Here is an 18,593-nt window from a genome sequence, read left to right on the forward strand (position 1 = left end):
ATAATAAAACAGGATACAGTAATGAGAAGTGTCGCCTACCATCGTTGTCAGTACTACAGATCTTGCCCTCCGTGGATACGGAGACTAACATGGGCAAGCGGCATCCCATTAAAAGCACAATCACAGGTTCCAGATGACGGCATAGCAGCCTCCGCCGAAGAACATCCCATGAACGGAAAAAAGGGAGGGTAGAGAGGAAAAGCAAAAACGGGGGGGGGGGGGGGGGGAGCCGATGGAGGGAAAGGACACAGAAAAGTGGGGGGGGGGCATGGTGGACGTGAGAAGGAATGGGGAAGGCAATGGAGGGGTTCAAAATGGCTCTGAGCACTGTGGGACTTAACATCTATGGTCATCAGTCCCCTAGAACTTAGAACTACTTAAACCTAACTAACCTAAGGACAGCACACAACACCCAGCCATCACGAGGCAGAGAAAATCCCTGATCCCGCCGGGAATCGAACCCGGGAACCCTGGCGTGGGAAGCGATAACGCTACCGCACGACCACGAGATGCGGGCGCAATGGAGGGGAAAGCAAAAGGGCTTGGGAGAGAGAAAGGAGTCAAAGAGAGGGTAGGTGGTGAAAAAGAAACAGGATGGAAGGAGGGGAGAAGGATCGCAGGAAAAGGACAGAGGCAGGGAGGGGGAGGTGAGGATCTGAGATGATACGAGGGATAAATGAAGGGAGAGAGTGCATCATCCAGGAGGGGGAGTTGACAGAATCCACCTTGGGAAAGGAGATGAAGGGTGTAGAGGTGGATGGTAGGGGGGACACAACAGTGAAGGTGTCGCCGTGGGTGGGGGTTGGAGAGGAGAGGAGTAACCAGGGGGTGGGGAGGGTGGTATCAAGTCAGCGGGAGGTGTAGAGGACTTGGATATGTTCGAGGAAAAGGATCGGATGGAGGAAAGGAATCAGGTTATAGAGGATCCGCATGGCGGACAGGAGGCGTATACGGAAGGCGAGGTGGAGTGCATGGCGTATGGCGCTCGAGGATCTGGAGGGACTTAATAGAATTTGGGGGGGGGGGGGGCGGATATCCAGGCAGGACTGGCATAACATAATACTATTGTCCCCAATTGAGAACGATAAGCAGATGATTTTCAATCTTTCTTAGGGTTCTTCCTATTTTCCCAATATTTCTTCATTTTCTCCCCGAAGGCCTTCTTTCTTTCTTTGATCCACTTTGGTCGGTATGGTTTTGGTTCCATTTCTGAAATAAACTTCCACTTACAAATTTTGCTTCTGTATGTATCCCTGTCTGATGTGTTTGTTACGTCAATCATTGCTTTTGTCCTTCCTTCTTAACTTCAGTTACCCAAGGTATTGATACTTTAAGGGATGTCACATAGTCCAATAGACATTTAGTTAGTCTATTTCCAAGTTATCCGTCTAGGTGTTCATAGAACTTCATTCGTCTCTTTCTGTTGTCACTTTCGATGTTTGATATTTTTCTGTTGCCTCGATGGTTTGCAGTCTGTATCCATCTTGTGTGTATCGTTGTCCCAGAATTTTTCTAATAATCTTTATCCCTATTTTCTTAATTTCTTTTAAATGTAGTTTTTCGTTCAATGACAGTGTTTCAGTTGCATATGTGACTATGAGTTTGACTACTGTCTGCTTCCGTAGTGTAGCGGTAGCGTTACCACCTACCACGCAGGGGTCCAGAGTTCGATTCTCGGCAGGGGCTGGGTGTTGTGTGTCCTTCATAATCATTGACTCGCAAGTCGCCGAAGTGGCATCAACTAAAAAGGACTTGCAATACGGCGGCCGAACTCCACCGAATGGGGCCCCCGGCCAACAATGCCATACGATCATTTCATTTTTTCAGTTTGAATCTGTTTTTTGTGCTATTTTTTCAAGTCCTGTTGGTCCAATCATTACACGGAGGTTGATTTTACCATAATTTGTTTTAAGTTTCGGAAAATCTAACTTGGAACACATAAATTCAGTCTTCTCAAAGGACATTTGCAGGCTAACCTTCTCTGCAAATTCTTTGAGGGTCTCGATTTGTCTTACTGCTGTTTCTTCACTGTCGGTTAGAATCGCAAAGTCACCTGCAAACGCTAAGTATGGGACGTTCAGTTTTCTTGGCCTCTTTCTGGTTCGATTGGTTCCAAAAGTTTTGTTTTCTTAGTTCTATTTCCCATTCTTTCATTACTTTGTTTAAAACTATATTGAACAAAAGTGGCGAGATCCCATCTCCTTGTCTTACTCCTATTTTAACTAAGAACGGTTCCGAAATTTCATCTATAAATTTAATTTTTGATTTAGTTTCTGAAAGTGTTTCTTCGATCAGTTTTCGAATTTTGGTGTCCAGTCCGCGTTCTTCTAGAATACTGCATAGAGATTGTCTCTCTATAGAATCATATGCTTTCTTAAAATCAACAAATGCGCAGACTATTGGTTTCGAACTAATTGCTTTAATTTTTAATATAGTTTTTTTTAAGATTAAAGATCTGTTACGGGCATGATCTATTACGTCGAAAGCCTGCTTGATGAAATTTTGTAAGTGACCGGCAAAAGTGAAACGCCTCTGTAGCTGTTTACATCTGATTTCTCTCCCTTTTTCGCAATGGGTGAATTAGTGCACATTTCCAAGCCTCTGGAATTTTTTCTGTCTGCCAAATTTCTTGGATGATTTGAGTGATCTCTTATGAGGAATTTGGACAAAGGTTCTTCAATAGTTCAACTACAATTCCATCTTCTGCCGATGACTTATTGTTTTGAGCTTTTTAACTAATTTTTATAACCAAAAACTTTTACATCGAAAGATGCAAATAATGTTTAATATATTGCGACATAATTTGGAAAAGTGTAGAATTTTTGTAAATGCTTTAATATAATGCATAAGTCCATTAGACATGAATACTGTACATCATAACTGCAGTTAGAATAAACATTGGTGAAAGAAGGGACAGGATCACAATTTTTGGTAAACTGGTATCGCAGACTATATTTGACATAGGAATCCCATAATTTTCGTTTGTTATGAACTAGAGGCCATCAAACGTTTTTTTTTTTTTTATTTCAGAGCCAATACTGACTCCATGAGGCGGCACCTCGGACCTCATATATACCGATATTATTATTAAGTGGTAACCTACTTGAATTAGTGAGTTATGAGCCCAAACGGACTAGTAAGGGTGCGATAAGTTGGCCACAGGGCTCCAAGTAATGTTTGTTACAAGTCGGCACCATTCGGAGCACTTCGTGTTGACTGTTCTACTGCAGATTGCTGCTACCTCAGCAATGCTCTAACACGTGTGTGACTGGTTCTGATCTATCTTCCTACCACGGTTGCGCGAGGACGCTCTGTGAATGTTTTAGGAATCTGGTGTTGAACCTACGGCCTGCAATGTAGGAAGACACTATGTCACACATACAAAGTTCAGAAGAGTGAAGCAATATAGACAGTGATGTAATCAGACAATGATATCACTGTCGGTTCCACTACACTCCCTGTGAAGGAAACGTTATCACTTAGAGAAATTAGTGTACGGGTTCAGATGTAACTATATGTTAGCAAAAAATGAAAGTCTTAGCCGACCGGTGTGGCCGAGCGGTTCTAGGCGCTTCAGTCTGGAACCGCGTGACCTCTACGGTCGCAGGTTCGAATCCTGCCTCGGGCATCGATGTGTGTGATGTCTTTAGGTTAGTTAGGTTTAAGCAGTTCTAAGTTCTAGGGGATTGATGACCTCAGACGTTAAGTCCCATAGTGCTCAGAGCCATTTGAACCATTTTTTGAAAATCTTAGTTTTTCGTTATTAAGGTTTATTTTTACTGTACGTATGACTTCATGATACAGCAATGTTAGCAAAATGACGTACATGTTGGTAAACTGTTGATACTGTGTGTTCACAACTGTGAAGCGAAATTGCTAACAATTAAAAGGTTTTTTAATGGTAAGATGGTTGATGGCCATATCTGGGGATCGATAAAAATACAAACAAATACAATTTGGGTCAGTGATTAAAATGTGTGTGAAATCTTATAGGACTTAACCGCTAAGGCCATCAGTTCCTAAGCTTACGCACTACTTAACCTAAATTATTCTAAGGACAAACACACACACCCATGCCCGAGGGAGGACTTGAACCTCCGCCGGGACCAGCCGCACAGTCCATGACTGCAGCGCCTTAGACCGCTCGGCTAATCCCACGCGGCTGGGGTCAGAGATATTAATTACCCTAAAATGCCCAATGAAAATACCCAAAATTCAATGGGGGTCGGTAATGAGCAATCAAAAACAAATGCACAATTAAAACAATTCATAACTCTACAGTGACTAATCAGTCCTTTCCGTCAGATCGAACATCTCGCGCCGTTTCTCTTCAGTAAGCCCGACAATCATGAATATGTTTAACTACAGGTCATGGTTGAATGTACAAAAAAATAGGAGAGACGGAGACCGCAGTTCTTGAGTTTCAATTGAATATCACTTGCTGGCGTGGTGTGAGTGCGCGTGTGTTTACATTGCGTCGTCGGCGGCAGTGGCGGCTGTCGGCGCGAGCTGTGAACCTGAGAATCTATTCTAAATCTCTCTCGACTGTTAAACACCAGTCGGATACATTTCCTATGTGTTTGGTGAAGCCGAAACTCCTACTAATTCCCAAGCTAAGATAACTGGCATAGTAGACGCTATGTGGCTGGAATAGCGCATACGTCATTGCCCTCAAATCGCTCACAAGCGTTAACTGTCAGTGCTCGGTGCGAGTCTCCTTGCTAGGAGACTTTGCAGTTTAACTCCTTACGGGTTAAGACCAGCCTGTGCACAAGTGTTCACATAATGCCTCTCACAATCGTCTCAGCACGGTGCGTGTCGCCTTGCTCAATCACTCGACGATTTCTGCAAGAGAAGAGCCAATTACTCTGACCACCATTTGCCTATACCAAAGCTGGTGGCCACGCGTTTTTGTTTCTGGCCAATCAGAGCATTTGTACTTTGTTACAACTCCACCCACTAGACTCTAGAGTTTTGTAGCCTATGACAGATGTTTCTTTCGTAGGGTAGAGTTTAACTTTTCCTACGTAATACTGAGATTAACAGCTTTTTCATTCATGCGAGTTTTTAATGCAGGTGGCTACAATGGGTCATCTATGTTGTGAGTTGGGTTTCACTGGACATTTTATCTCCGGACTTTTTATCTGGCATCTGTGTTCCTGGGGAAAGGCCTTCCGAAGGGTCATTGTTAAAAGCAGGGACAAGGAGCGGCTTTTGCCGATGGTCTACACAGTGGCGGCGGGCATCTCATTGTGTCCGCTAGATGCCTATATGGGATGGGAATGGCCGTCGTAAAATTCTCTTTCCCTCAGAACTGCATCTCGTAGGTCAGGTCGGGGAAATTACCAACATGCAACTACTAGTGTGAGCGTTACTGGTTTATATTCACGAAATACTAGCTTATTTATTACATCAGCATTTTAATGACATTCATTCAATTTCACGTAAGTGTCGTATGACACATCGAGTTAACGGGAATTGTTTCAGGAATTCAATGTAAGGTATGTTATTTGTTTGACACCTTACAATTCCAAATTGTGACACTGTAATTATCTGACGAAGTGTTGTCTTAATTGATTAATAGCAATAATTATGCTAAGATTTAAACAGGTTAAGCGATGTGAGTCTCGATAACAAATGTTTACTAAATGATTAGAATAGCAGTTTTCTTCTACTCATTGTGTTGCACCAGAGAGCCTTAATTTGATTTCATATTCCTTGCAACAAATAAATACCACGCTTTAAGAAGTTCGTCTCTGCAACTCGTATTTACGAGTCTACATCACTCCCATGTTTAAATTTATACCATAGCAGCTGATCGGTTCTGAACGAATTGCGCGCGGCCGTGACTAGTCAGTGCTGGAAGACAAGCAATAAAACATTCCCCCTCTCACATCCTAAAACACTGCAGTGCTACTTATCCATCTGTGCCTGAGGTAAGCAGTCATCTTTACTTAGCTCATGGGCAAATTCAGAAACAGCAAAGTAAGCACATCTTAAAATATTACTGTCTCCGTAAATATCTTTGTTTCCTTCTGGGCAGGAAAACTACACTCCTAAGGAGTTCTTAATGTTAGTAGACTATTTGGATTTGGCTGTTAGTTGCAAGGTTATTATAAAATACAGCTGAGAACAATGGGCCGCACAAATACTTGATTCAGGCCGGGTCGCAGTTTGGCGACCACTGCATAGGGTGATTCAAAAAGAAAGTACAGATTTCAGTTGTTTATCACAGAAAAACTATGAAAAACAGAAACACATTGCGCATTTCAGTGGATACACGAAGGTTCAAAGTTTTATGATCGCACAGACACTGTACCATAGCCTACACTCAACATGAGCACCATGCGTTGCTCAAGAAACATCGAAACGGTAATACATTTCATTTCACACACGAATCAACAGGTCCCTCTTTACTGAATCGACAGCTTCAACAATTCGTTTTCCCAGCTCTTGAGCAGTAGCTACTGTAGGTGAGACCTTTTATGCACCCTCCACAGAAATAAAAAGCACAAGGTGTCACGTCTCGTGACCTGGAAGGCCAAAAGAAATTCACAAGATGTTGTCGTCCACCTATTCCAATCCTTAGTTCTGGGATCGTGTTGTTAAGATAACGCCGTACTTTCAGGGGGTGCCATCATGCATAAAACTGAAATCACTGGAATCGTCGTGAAGTTGACGACACAACCAGTTCAGCAGTTATGTCCAAGTGCGACACTCCTGTTACAGTTTTCCCCGAAAAAAGACAGGTCCGAAAACTTTGCGAACAGAAATGGTACAGAAGACATTCAGTTTCAGCTAGTCTCTTTCATGTTCGACGACGACGGCAGTATTTTGTGACCCCCAAATTCTTACATTATTTTATCCATTAGTTGGAACGTCGATTCGTCCGAACAGATGAGTCATTCGGAAAAAGTGTTCTCTGCCATATCCCGGAGAACTGAAATGCAAAATTCGTACTAGCTGTCGTGGTCGCAGGGATACAGTTGTTGCAAAAACTGCAGCTTGTAAGGCTTCATACGTAGGCGTCGTTTCAGAACATGCCACACCGTTGTTTGAGGAAGTTTGGGCTCCTGACCTGCCCGTCTTGTGGATTTCCGAGAGCTCCACGCGAACACATCTCAGATACGCTCGACATTTCCATTCGACGTGCGTGGCCGAGAAGCACTCTTCCCTTTGCATATGCAACTAATTCTCAAGAATTCTGAATGCTAATCATAAATCTGTTTGTGGAGAGGCGTATTCTCGCTGAATAGACGGCGCAATGCACGTTCCACTTGAACAGTGGATTGACTTCGCACAAGTACCAACACACAAAATGATTTCTCTTGTGGTGTAATCACCATGTTGCTACAGACAAACAGCACATATGTTTCCAAACTTTGCACATTCGTCAATCCAGTAACACGTGCAACGAGTTTTTACCTTTTATAGTATGTTTGTAATACACAACTGAAATCATTTTTTTTTTTCTTTTTAAAGAAGTTTCAGTAGATAGAAGAGTATGGCTGGTTCGGGTGCGGCGCATACTAAACAAGACCATGGTGCCAGGTTGTCAACAAGGCATTTTGCAAGGTGGTGGTGGCTCCACAATGGTGTGGACTGTGTTTACACTGAATGAACTGGATCCTCTGGTCCAAATGAGCTGATTGTTGACTGGAAATGGTTATGTTCGGCTATCTGGAGACCATTTGCACCATTCATGGACTTTACCCTCCCAAAAAACGATGGAATTTTTATGGGCGACAATGCGGCATTGTCGTGTCCCAGCACAGCCTCACTATACCAGAATTAAGTAAGTGCGAACTGCGTATCGCAAAAAAATGGCTCTCAGTACTATGGGACTTAACATCTGTGGTCATCAGTCCCCTAGAACTTAGAACTACTTAAACCTAACTAACCTAAGGACATCACACACATCCATGCCCGAGGCAGGATTCGAACCTGAGACCGTAGCAGTCGCGCGGCTCCGGACTGAGCGCCTAGAACCGCTAGACCACCGCGGCCGGCTGCGTATCGCAATCGGGACGTTAACGACAATGGGTTAGTTATAAATTGCTGTCAACCTTTATATTGGAGATGAGAGGGACCGAATCTCCTTGGTTTGAAGCAAATAAGTTTCCTGAAAATAGGTTACAGAATTGCAATAGGCAGAAAAGATTGGTTAGTTTCTATCAAGTTTATTCTCACATATACTTATGTGAGGTGTTGGACCATAAACCCTTAGTAAGATTCAGTCTATTTATTCGGACTTGCTACTTCAAAGCTAATTGCCGGTACATATAAGAAACAAGTACAAAGCAAACACTTGTTCTTGGTTAGCACTGAAATCTCTCTAGGTAATTGAGACAAAGACTGACAGCCTCTGTTCAACACTGTTCCAATGAAACTCTAAAATTCCTACTTGACCTGCAGTTCCTGAGTGTCCACCAGAGTCTATCACCATCTTCTCGTAGTTGAAGTCTGTATCAGCTGTATCGGCTGCTATGGCCCTACTCGGCCCCGCTGGCGTCTCGCTGCGTAATCTCCAAATTGCCGGCACTGGCTCTGCATCTGCATCTGAATCTCTGCCCCTAGCTATTCCGCTGCATGGCCTTTTATTTCGTTTCTCATGTACTTGGGTGCACGAGTTAATTTGTTTCACACGACCCTTTCATTTCCAAGTGATCTGACTGCACAAGAATGCCTATGGTTCCACACGACACTCTCGTTTCTCATTGGTCGGCTTGCTCAAGAATGCCTTTGGTTCCACACGACACTTTCGTTTCTAACTGCACACAACTTAATTTGGTTCCACAGGAGTCTTTTCCGCACGTGACTGACACTCTCTCTTGCTGAATTATCGCCCTGGTGTTTGCGTCTTCCATTGCGCAAGTGTGATTCATGCTGCTTCCTCTGGCAGGAAGTCAAACACTAAGTTATTTGACCAGCAAGCCATACTTGGCAGCCTCTCCCGCTTACCTTGTCCCTACGTCCTGGTGGACTATTTCATAATGTCGGTTGGCTGTTTACCTATGGAGCCTGGACTCTTATTATGGTCACAAAAAAAGAATAAAAATTAAAATTTCCTACGGTCACTACAGCATGACAATAGGCCATAGTTGTTCGCAATTGGTTTGAAGAACTTTCTTGACACTTCAAACGAACGGCATGGTCACCCAGACCACGCCAAATGAATCCTATCGAACATGTATGGCATACAATCGAGAGGTCAGTTTGTGCCCAAAATCGTGCACCAGCAACACTTTCGCAATTATGGACGGCTATAGAGGCAGCAAGGCTCAATATTTCTGCAGATGACTTGCAACGTCTTGTTGAGTCCATGCCACGTCGAGTTGCTGCACTACGGCAGGCAAAAGGAGGTCCAACAAGATATTGAGAGGTATTTCACGACTTTTGTCATTTCATTGTAAAGCATGTACTCTGTAACTGCAATTAGAATGAACATTGGCAAAAGAAGGGTAAGATCGAAGTTTTTGGTAAATTAGCATTGCAAACTACACTACTGGCCATTAAAATTGCTACACGACGAAGATGACGTGTTACAGGTGCGAAATTTAACCGACAGGAAGAAGATGCTGTGATATGCAAATGATTAGCTTTTCAGAGCATTCACACAAGGTTGGCGCCGGTGGCGACACCTACAACGTGCTGACACGAGGGAAGTTTCCAACCGATTTCTCGTACACAAACAGCAGTTGACCGGCGTTGCCTGGTGAAACGTTGTTGTGATGCCTCGTGTAAGGAGGAGAAATGCGTACCATCACTTTTCCGACTTTGTTAAAGGTCGGATTGTGGCCTACCGCAATTACGGTTTATCGTATCGCGACGTTGCTGCTCGCGTTGGTCGAGATCCAATCACTGTTAGCAGAATATGGAATCGGTGGGTTCAGGAGGGTAATACAGAACGCCGTGCTGGATCCCAACGGCCTGGTATCACTAGCAGTCGAGATGTCAGGCATCTTATTCGCATGGCTGTAAAGGATCGTGCAGCCACGTCTCGATCCCTGAGTCAACAGATGGGGACGTTTGCAAGACAACAACCATCTGCACGAACAGTTCGACGACGTTTGCAGCAGCACTGACTATCAGCTCGGAGACCATGGCTGCGGTTACCCTTGACGCTGCATCACAGACAGGAGCGCCTGCGATGTACTCAACGACGAACCTGGGTGCACGAATGGCAAAACGTCATTTTTTTGGATGAATCCAGGTTCTGTTCACAGCATCATGATGGTCGCAACCGTGTTTGGCGACATCGCGGTGAACGCACATTGGAAGCGTGTATTCGTCATCGCCATACTGGCGTATCACCCGGCGTGATGATATGGGGTGCAATTGGTTACACGTCTCGGTCACCTCTTGTTCGCATTGACGGCACTTTGAACAGTGGACGTTACATTTCAGATGTGTTACGACCAGTGGCTCTACCCTTCATTAGCCCGCATCTCGTGGTCGTGCGGTAGTGTTCTCGCTTCCCACGCCCGGGTTCCCGGGTTCGATTCCCGGCGGGGTCAGGGATTTTCTCTGCCTCGTGATGGCTGGGTGTTGTGTGCTGTCCTTAGGTTAGTTAGGTTTAAGTAGTTCTAAGTTCTAGGGGACTTATGACCACAGCAGTTGAGTCCCATAGTGCTCAGAGTCATTTGAACCATTTTTTTCTACCCTTCATTCGATCCTTGCGAAACCCTACATTTCAGCAGGATAATGCACGACCGCGTGTTGCAGGTCCTGCACGGGCCTTTCCGGATACAGAAAATGTTCGACTGGTGCCCTGGCCAGCACATTGTACAGATCTGCCACCAATTGAAAACGTCTGGTCAATGGTGGCCGAGCAACTGGCTTGTCACAATACGCCAGTCACTACTCTTGATGAACTGTGGTATCGTGTTGAAGCTGCATGGGCAGCTGTACCTGTACACTCCATCGAAGCTCTGTTTGACTCAATGCCCAGGCGTATCAAGGGCGTTATTAAGGCCAGGGGTGATTGTTCTGGGTAGTGATTTCTCAGGATCTATGCACCCAAATTGCGTGAAAATGTAATCACATGTCAGTTCTAGTATAATGTATTTGTCCAATGAGTACCCGTTTATCATCTGTATTTCTTGTTGGTGTAGCAATTTTAATGGTCAGTAGTGTATATTTGGCGTGGGAGTCCTATAATTTTGGTTTGTTATAAACGGTAGCTGACGGCGCCACCGGAGTATGCTAGAAACCATTGCGTGACTTCGGCTACTCGTGTGAAGACGGTTCACCGACGCTTCTTTCGTTATTCGCAAACCGGACAGAGAGAACAGTGAGACACGGTACTGACATGTTGTAGGCCGGCGAGGAGGGCTTGTCGGGCACGTGGTGGCCCAGGCAGGAGGGCAGCGCGTAGTCGATGGGCGCCGGCGCGGGGCCGCGCTTTCGGCGCGGTCCCTCGCGGAAGCGCAGGCTGTAGACGGGCGCGCGCCGCCCCTGCGGCGGGAAGTCCTCCGGTCGGTGGGCGCCCGGGCCCGGCACCGACAACGTGCCTGCAGCACCGTACAAGTGCTGTCCGCATCCGCAACTCCCTTACATTTACAGTTATTACAACGACTGATGCTAGAATACACGGTGGGGGTCACGAGCAGGCGGGCTGTGAGCTATGACGTCACCGTGAAGCCTCTCGCCACGCCGCACCGCATTGCAGCTGATAAGACACATGGCGAGCACATGTTTAACTCGTGCAGTTTAGATTAAATGTAGTTTTGATTTACCTTGTTTTCGTCAATTATTATTATTATTACTATTAGGCTTTATGTTAGTTTGACTACTTTCTTTTCAGTTCTCGGTGAAATTCTAGTGGAAAGCCTTCGAAGGACGTCAGTCTCTTCCACCGTTTCGGAGGGCACTGCTTTTTTCTGGGAGAATAGAGACACACAGTTTTTACCACATATACCTGTAGTAAGGAAGAAGCCCTAAAATGTCAATTTAAACGCTTTAATTGTATTAACAGGTTTTCTTTTTCTATTCTGGAAAAATGTTACAACTTTTTACATTTTTTTCAGTTTTTGCCTTAGGTCACTCTCAGTATGCTCACTACCTTTGCATTTTTTCACTTGTTGATAGCTTTCATTGTGATGAAAGTGTATGTCCTTACGAAATGCACTACAGAAAAGTCCTCCATTCCTTCTCTTTCGTCTTTTTCAAAATGACTCTGAGCACTATGGGGCTTAACTTCTGAGGTCATCAGTCCCCTAGAACTAACCTAAGGACATCAGACACATCCATGCCCGAGGCAAGATTCGAACCTGCGACCGTAGCGGTCGCGCGGCTCCAGACTGTAGCGCCTAGAACCGCTCGGCCACTCCGGCCGGCGTCTTTTTCAAGTTTTGTAAATAACTCTACTTGAGTTTTCACAACACTAAGGTTTAAACCAATACAACTGGTAGAACGTTCAATTGCTGAGTCTCCTTTGATAGTGACTTCACTAGGTAGAGGATATTTCAATATGTCTCTGACAAAAGATAACGCTTTATAGGTAAGCAACATAAAATTTAGCCTTTGCAATATGAAGATGGTATCAGTTCTTTTGGACATGTCCGAAAGAACAGATACCATCAGTGACCATGCATCTCTCTTAGAATGAAATGATAATTAAATCAAGACCCTAAGCTGTCGACAGGCGTTCGTATACCTCAACGGCGACAGTTGAAAATGTGTGTCCCGACTGGGACTCGAAGCCGGGATCTCCTGTTTACATGACAGACGCTCTATTCATCTGAGCCACCGAGGGCACGGAGGATAGTGCGACTGCAGGGATTTATCCCTTGCATGCTCGCTGTGAGACCCACATTTCCAACTTAATGTCCACACATTACATGCGTAGTGCACCTGCCCATTACACTCATTACTCGCTGCAGACAATCTTACCGAGTCCCGTAAGAATTCAGGCACAGAAGAAGAAGAAGGTCAATGGCCGGTTAGCCGTAGCTATATGAAGATAGTATCTGTTCTTTCGGACATGCCATTGACCTTCTTCTTCTTCTGTGATGGATGCACGTGCATTGCCCGAACTCTTATGGGACTCGGTAAGATTGTCTGCCGCGAGTAATGAGTGTAATTGGCAGACGCACTACGCATGTAGTGTGTGGACATTAAATTGGGAATGTGGGTCTCACGGAGAGCGTGCAAAGGATAAATCCCTGCAGTAGGACTATCCTCGGTGCCAGTGGAGGCTCAGATGGATAGAGCACCTGCCATGTAAGCAGAAGATCCCGGCTTCGAGTCCTAGTCGGGGCACACATCTTCAGCTGTCCCCGTTGATGTGTATCAACGCCTGTCGACAGCTTAGGGGTCTTGATTTAATTATCATTTCAGCTTTTGCAATGTCTTGCCTTTGCAATATCTGCAAATGACCAGTTAGTACACCATCCTTTCAGAATTACTTATTGCTGACAGTCAGAAAAAGATCGCCGAATGATTTTTTTAACATACTTTAATTTCAGTTACTCAGAGAGAGACGATCCTGTAAATCTGCTTCCTACTGCCTGAGGTCTTTCATTGGAATTGTTGGCGTAAGCTCGTATTGTCGCATTCACAGCAGTGTTCGTTTTCACGGCTAAAGTTTTGTCTAGTGGTAATTTCTTCATTACTTAGTAATAGATTTACCTTGTAACCTCCTCCTTCCTTATCGGACTGCCGGACGGCGATATAACTGACCGTGATCGCATATGCCTAATGAAGTTTTACTGTGAGTAAGGCTATCATTACCAAAGGAAAATAACACCGGTTAGTAGGAGGAAAGTATACAACAGTCTCTTCTGAAGGAAGAATCTATTCTAAAAATAAGCTGAATAATGATAATAATTGAATCACTAATTGGAAAAAAGGAAGAAAGTCCATTTATTTCGAAATTAAGCTGAGATATACATTTAATTTTCCATTTGTCCACTCATCGATGAGTCGAAACGAAAAGAAAAATCAGTAATAATACGGAAAGTACAGCCTTTTAAAGTTTGAAATTAGTGGAATAGAAAAGAATGTCCGGACATTCTTCTGTTTTCCACTCACTAGTGTAAGTAACAACACCAGATGTTAGGCAAAGGATGTTAACAGCAATGCTACTAAGTGGCATTTAAACAAATTGTTTCAGTTTTACTGTCCCAGATTATTGTTGCTGTTTGTAGACTCGTAACATAATGACTGAAAGTGACTCTGAAATTGAAAAAGTGCATGGGAGAAGAAAATGTGTAAGAAATGCAGAAAAAGAAAGACGCAAGAGAGCTAGATCACTAGGACAGGAATATGTAACCTCTAAAGGATTACTTCTGCCAGCAAACCGGTCTGGTCCGTCATGCACGTAAGTTTTATATAAGTGTTTTCATGTGATATTTGTCCTCATTTTACTGCTAAATATTTAAGTGAAGTATATTGTAGCTTGCTACAACATTCTCTTTTATTACAGCTGTTCCAAAATGTGTTTCGAACATTTCAAAGATAAGGATCAAATGGAAATAATTAGGAGATTGTACGATGATAAAACTAAGAGAGAGAAAGATCTGTATTTAATGGAACTCATAGAGCCTTCACTGTACAAAGGAGAAAGAGTAGAAAGAAAATCCGACATTTGTGAAGAAAGGTAAATACAAATTCTTTGTTATGAGACAGACCGAAAGGATACAGGTATGTCGCAAAGCATTTTGCATGCTGTGAGTCAAGGGCGTACCCAGGATCTGAACTAGGGTGGAGGGGGGGGGGGGGAGGGGCGGGCAGGTCATACTAGTCTCAGGAAACAAGGACTCGAGACAACATACAGCACTTCCTATTAAATAAAACATTAAACTAGCAAAAAACTGCGAATATCTTCTGGGGGGGGGGGGAGGCAGCGGCCCCCCACCCCCCACCCCTGCCCCTCGCTGGGTACGCCCATGCTGTGAGTGATAAGGCTGTGTTGTACGTTTAACATCGCTCCTTGTTAATGGCCAGTCTCCAGATGACCGTAGAGAAAAGCATATTAACAGAGGAAATACAGTTTGATCTGATGTCATTGCTAAGATTGATGCTCATATTCGATCCTTCCCAACCCACCAGTCACACTACAGCATTGTATGTTTGGATTCCATCTTAAATGTGATAAAGATACACGACTTCTTTTGTGATAAAAATCCAGAATTGACAGTGAAGTAAGAATATTATCTCAAATACTTCAATGAAAATTTTAATTATAGATTCGGTCGCCCATAAGTAGACGTATGTTCTGCCTCTGAGGAGCTTCTAGCCAAAATTAAATCTCCGTTCCTGAAGAAGTTGCAAAACGAGTGGCTGTCGCAGAATTGATGGTTCACAAGCGACGAGCATCTAAGTTTTATAAAAAACAACAAGAGGTGATCAAACTGTCTGCTGAAAGGAACGATGCAGTCGGCCTGGTGTTTGATTATATGCAAAATGTTCCACTTTCTTGTCTTCATGTACAGGAAACGTTCCACATACGAATACTTTGCCTTTTTGTATTAGGAATCCATAACCTGAAAGACAATACAGCAAAGAAAGTTTTACTGCTACCATGAAGGACAAGGCAATCGAGGTCCCAACGAAGTGTGCACATTTCTCAGTGACTACATAAGTGGACTACCTGACTCAGTGAAAGAACTACATGTGTTCAGTGATTCTTGTGGCGGGCAAATTAAAAACAACACTGTTGTACTGTACCTGATGTATTTCGCAATGACTGGGAAATTTCAAATAATTCAGCATTATTTTCCTGTTCGAGGTCACTCCTTCCTCCCATGTGATAGGGATTTTGCCTTAATCAAGAGAATCATACGACAACAAGATAGAATCTACTCTGTCTAACAGTACCTTGAAATGACAGTTAATTCAAGAAAAACACTGTATTCGTTTCAAGTCAAGATTATTGAACATAAAGATATTGTTGACTTTAAGGAATGGTGGCCACACCACTTTAAAAAATCTTCATTTGCCAGAAATTGTCAAGCAAAGAAAAGACTTTCACCTGCTAAATTTCAGAATTTGACCTATAAGCATCAGAATCCAGAGTATGTCGTTTGTTCGGAATGGGTAGATGGACTGCTTCGCAATACATACAGGCTTTTTAAAGGAAAACAAATGCCTGATTATCCCAGAACTATGGCATACAACAATAATATTACCATAAATACGAAGAAGCTGCAAGATCTTAATAAAATAATGAAGTACATTCCATTAGAGTATCAAGAGACTTTTAACAACATTCTTCAGTGGCCCACAGCAAATAATGATTTCCAGTCTGATGGAGAAGAGTAGGACTTCCAAACAGACAACATAGTACAATTTGATGAAGAAGATTAAAAGGTGTTAAAGAATATTGTTAATTAAAATTTTTATATTGTATCACAGTACATTGTTGTTCTTGAGATGTTTTATTAAATACATATCAATGCTTTCTAATGGTTAGTAACATAAATAAAAATAAATAGCTGTGTAAACCTATGCTACTGTGACATTCTTTGCAAATTCTCCAAGAGAGGATCATTTATTGGAAAAGGGACGAATGTCCACCAACTTCTAAAGAAGACAGATTCAAATATATTTATCGAAAGCGCTGGAACGACTCATCACTGTGTATAGATAATCTAGTTCTACAAGTTTGTAATGGATCGCAAAACTGTAGGAACAATACTGTTAAGTGTTAAAAAGTTTTTTTAGTTTTCTGCAAACAGAGGTGATTGAAATTTCTTCCTTTTTGCAATCAGTGATTCAATTTTGAAATGGGTGGAATATATTGCAATCGCTCAAGAACCGCGCAGGGGGGACAAGGGTACCACGTAATATTTACTACAGAAATTACTGATAATACAAAGAAAACAGTAATTAGCTAAAAAGAGTATAATTCAATGGTTGCCAGCCCGCTAGGGAAATGGATCTCCAGAATCTTGCGAAAGGTAATGGCAAAGAAATTTAAGCAATAATCACTGGCGTACCAACAGAAGGTTGTCACACTTTTCCACAGCACAACAGTTCACAAGAAACTAGATGAATCAGAAAGCACTAAGTTTGCAGTTACTTATTCTGAAATATTACAGATTGAAAGTAAATTAAATGGGCTTACTGGTTAAATAAATGACTGGTTTAACTTAAACTCTGTTATACAAAAAAATGACTTTAGTAACCTCAGTGCAACGTAATGTAAAATTTAGAAAAGGCAAGCAATTTACTTTTGATTATTGAAAACACTGAATTGAAATTACTCCACGCAAACGAGGAACTCATTTTACTTTTAAAACTACAACAATAAAATACATACCAAGCCAGCAGAAGTCACTCGCTAAGCTAGATACATAATAAATGAAATTGCACACTCTTAATTTGTGCTGTATCTTTAGTTATTAGTTTTCCCTGTGAAATTTTACTTTACTTTAAGTGAATGAAGCTGATATTAAAAATTACAAATTATTTAGGCCTCTGTTATGCAATACAAGTATGAACAGTTACTGAGGCAACAAATTTAGACTGAAACTGGTCGTTTACAAACACTCAAAACTGGCAGTAAATAGTAAATCAAATTTCATAGTCTTACGACACTCGGTGGCTACATGGAAAGGAAAGTGACCCTGCCTGGTAGTAATGTCTGAGGACAATGACAACATGGGTGCCCTACAAGTTTTAACTGTTGCAAGTTATTTTTCAAGTTAGTCATACTTTGTGAAAGAAATTCAACTGGACAAAGCCTCTACAATACTACGAGTATATCTGTGAGTTAACAGTCTTACGATGTTTAGCTGTGCGGACGATGAAGAATGTAGCCGAGGACAATGCTGAGCGGCCGCTGTTGCTGTTTGAGAACGCCAAGTCGTCTCCAGGGCCACCGATAATTTCGGGGTAGGCAACAGTTAGAATTGCAGCTTCCTCCGCCTGTCCACTCCTGCCGTGCTCTCAATACACGAGGGTTAACGAATAAGGCGCGTATATACTGGCGTGAGCATACAGTAGCTGCACGCCACGTCGGCAGGAGCGCCCAACAAACACTTCCGCAATCATTCATCACTCAAGCTACTCTGCTTCTTGTCCGCTCGCAACGCAACAGAGAATCTCCATACGCAAAGATCAGCTACTGCTATTTCGTCGTTGCTATCGATAAATTTAAATAAAGTTCCCTTGGCTATTACCCACCAATTTACAATATTTTCATTACAATTACAATCGGTTATATACAGTCAAGAAATAAATACACTATTACGTCGATTACTTATTAAACATAGTTTTTGTAATAAAGCAGATAGATTCAGAATCAGAAGTGCGATACAAGTTATCAACGTATATTAAACGGCGAAAAATATTGGATGGTGCAGAAGGTATTTTATCTGCATTTTCGGTGTTACAACCTGCAAAATACTTTCATCTTTATGGTACCTTCGTTTTTGTGCCCGAATATTTCTCTCATGATTAAGCTCATTTCCACAGCCTACATCGGCAACAGAGGATGGCAGGTTTAGCGTTAGAACAGCATCAGTCTTCAACTTGCGGTTTGAATGAATATTCAACAGTTCGCTTTTCAAATCGCTTTCATAATCCAAATTTGTAAAATGTATTGAGCACACATGATATTATTCGACTGAAAATGAATCTGAACG

At 42.8% G+C, this 18,593-nt stretch overlaps 1 protein-coding gene across 1 annotated transcript in view; it reads right to left on the reverse strand.

Moving 5' to 3' along the window:
• Positions 1 to 18,593, reverse strand: part of LOC126260364 (outer dense fiber protein 3-like) — a 58,812-nt gene that overhangs the window by 17,903 nt on the left and 22,316 nt on the right. The window contains exon 3 of the mRNA XM_049957692.1: positions 11,312 to 11,513. Within this exon, the coding sequence (XP_049813649.1) occupies positions 11,312 to 11,513 (202 nt within the window). The remainder of the gene's footprint in view (positions 1 to 11,311; positions 11,514 to 18,593) is intronic.

The sequence above is a fragment of the Schistocerca nitens genome, chromosome 5 (assembly GCF_023898315.1).
Source record: "Schistocerca nitens isolate TAMUIC-IGC-003100 chromosome 5, iqSchNite1.1, whole genome shotgun sequence".
NCBI lineage: Eukaryota > Metazoa > Arthropoda > Insecta > Orthoptera > Acrididae > Schistocerca > Schistocerca nitens.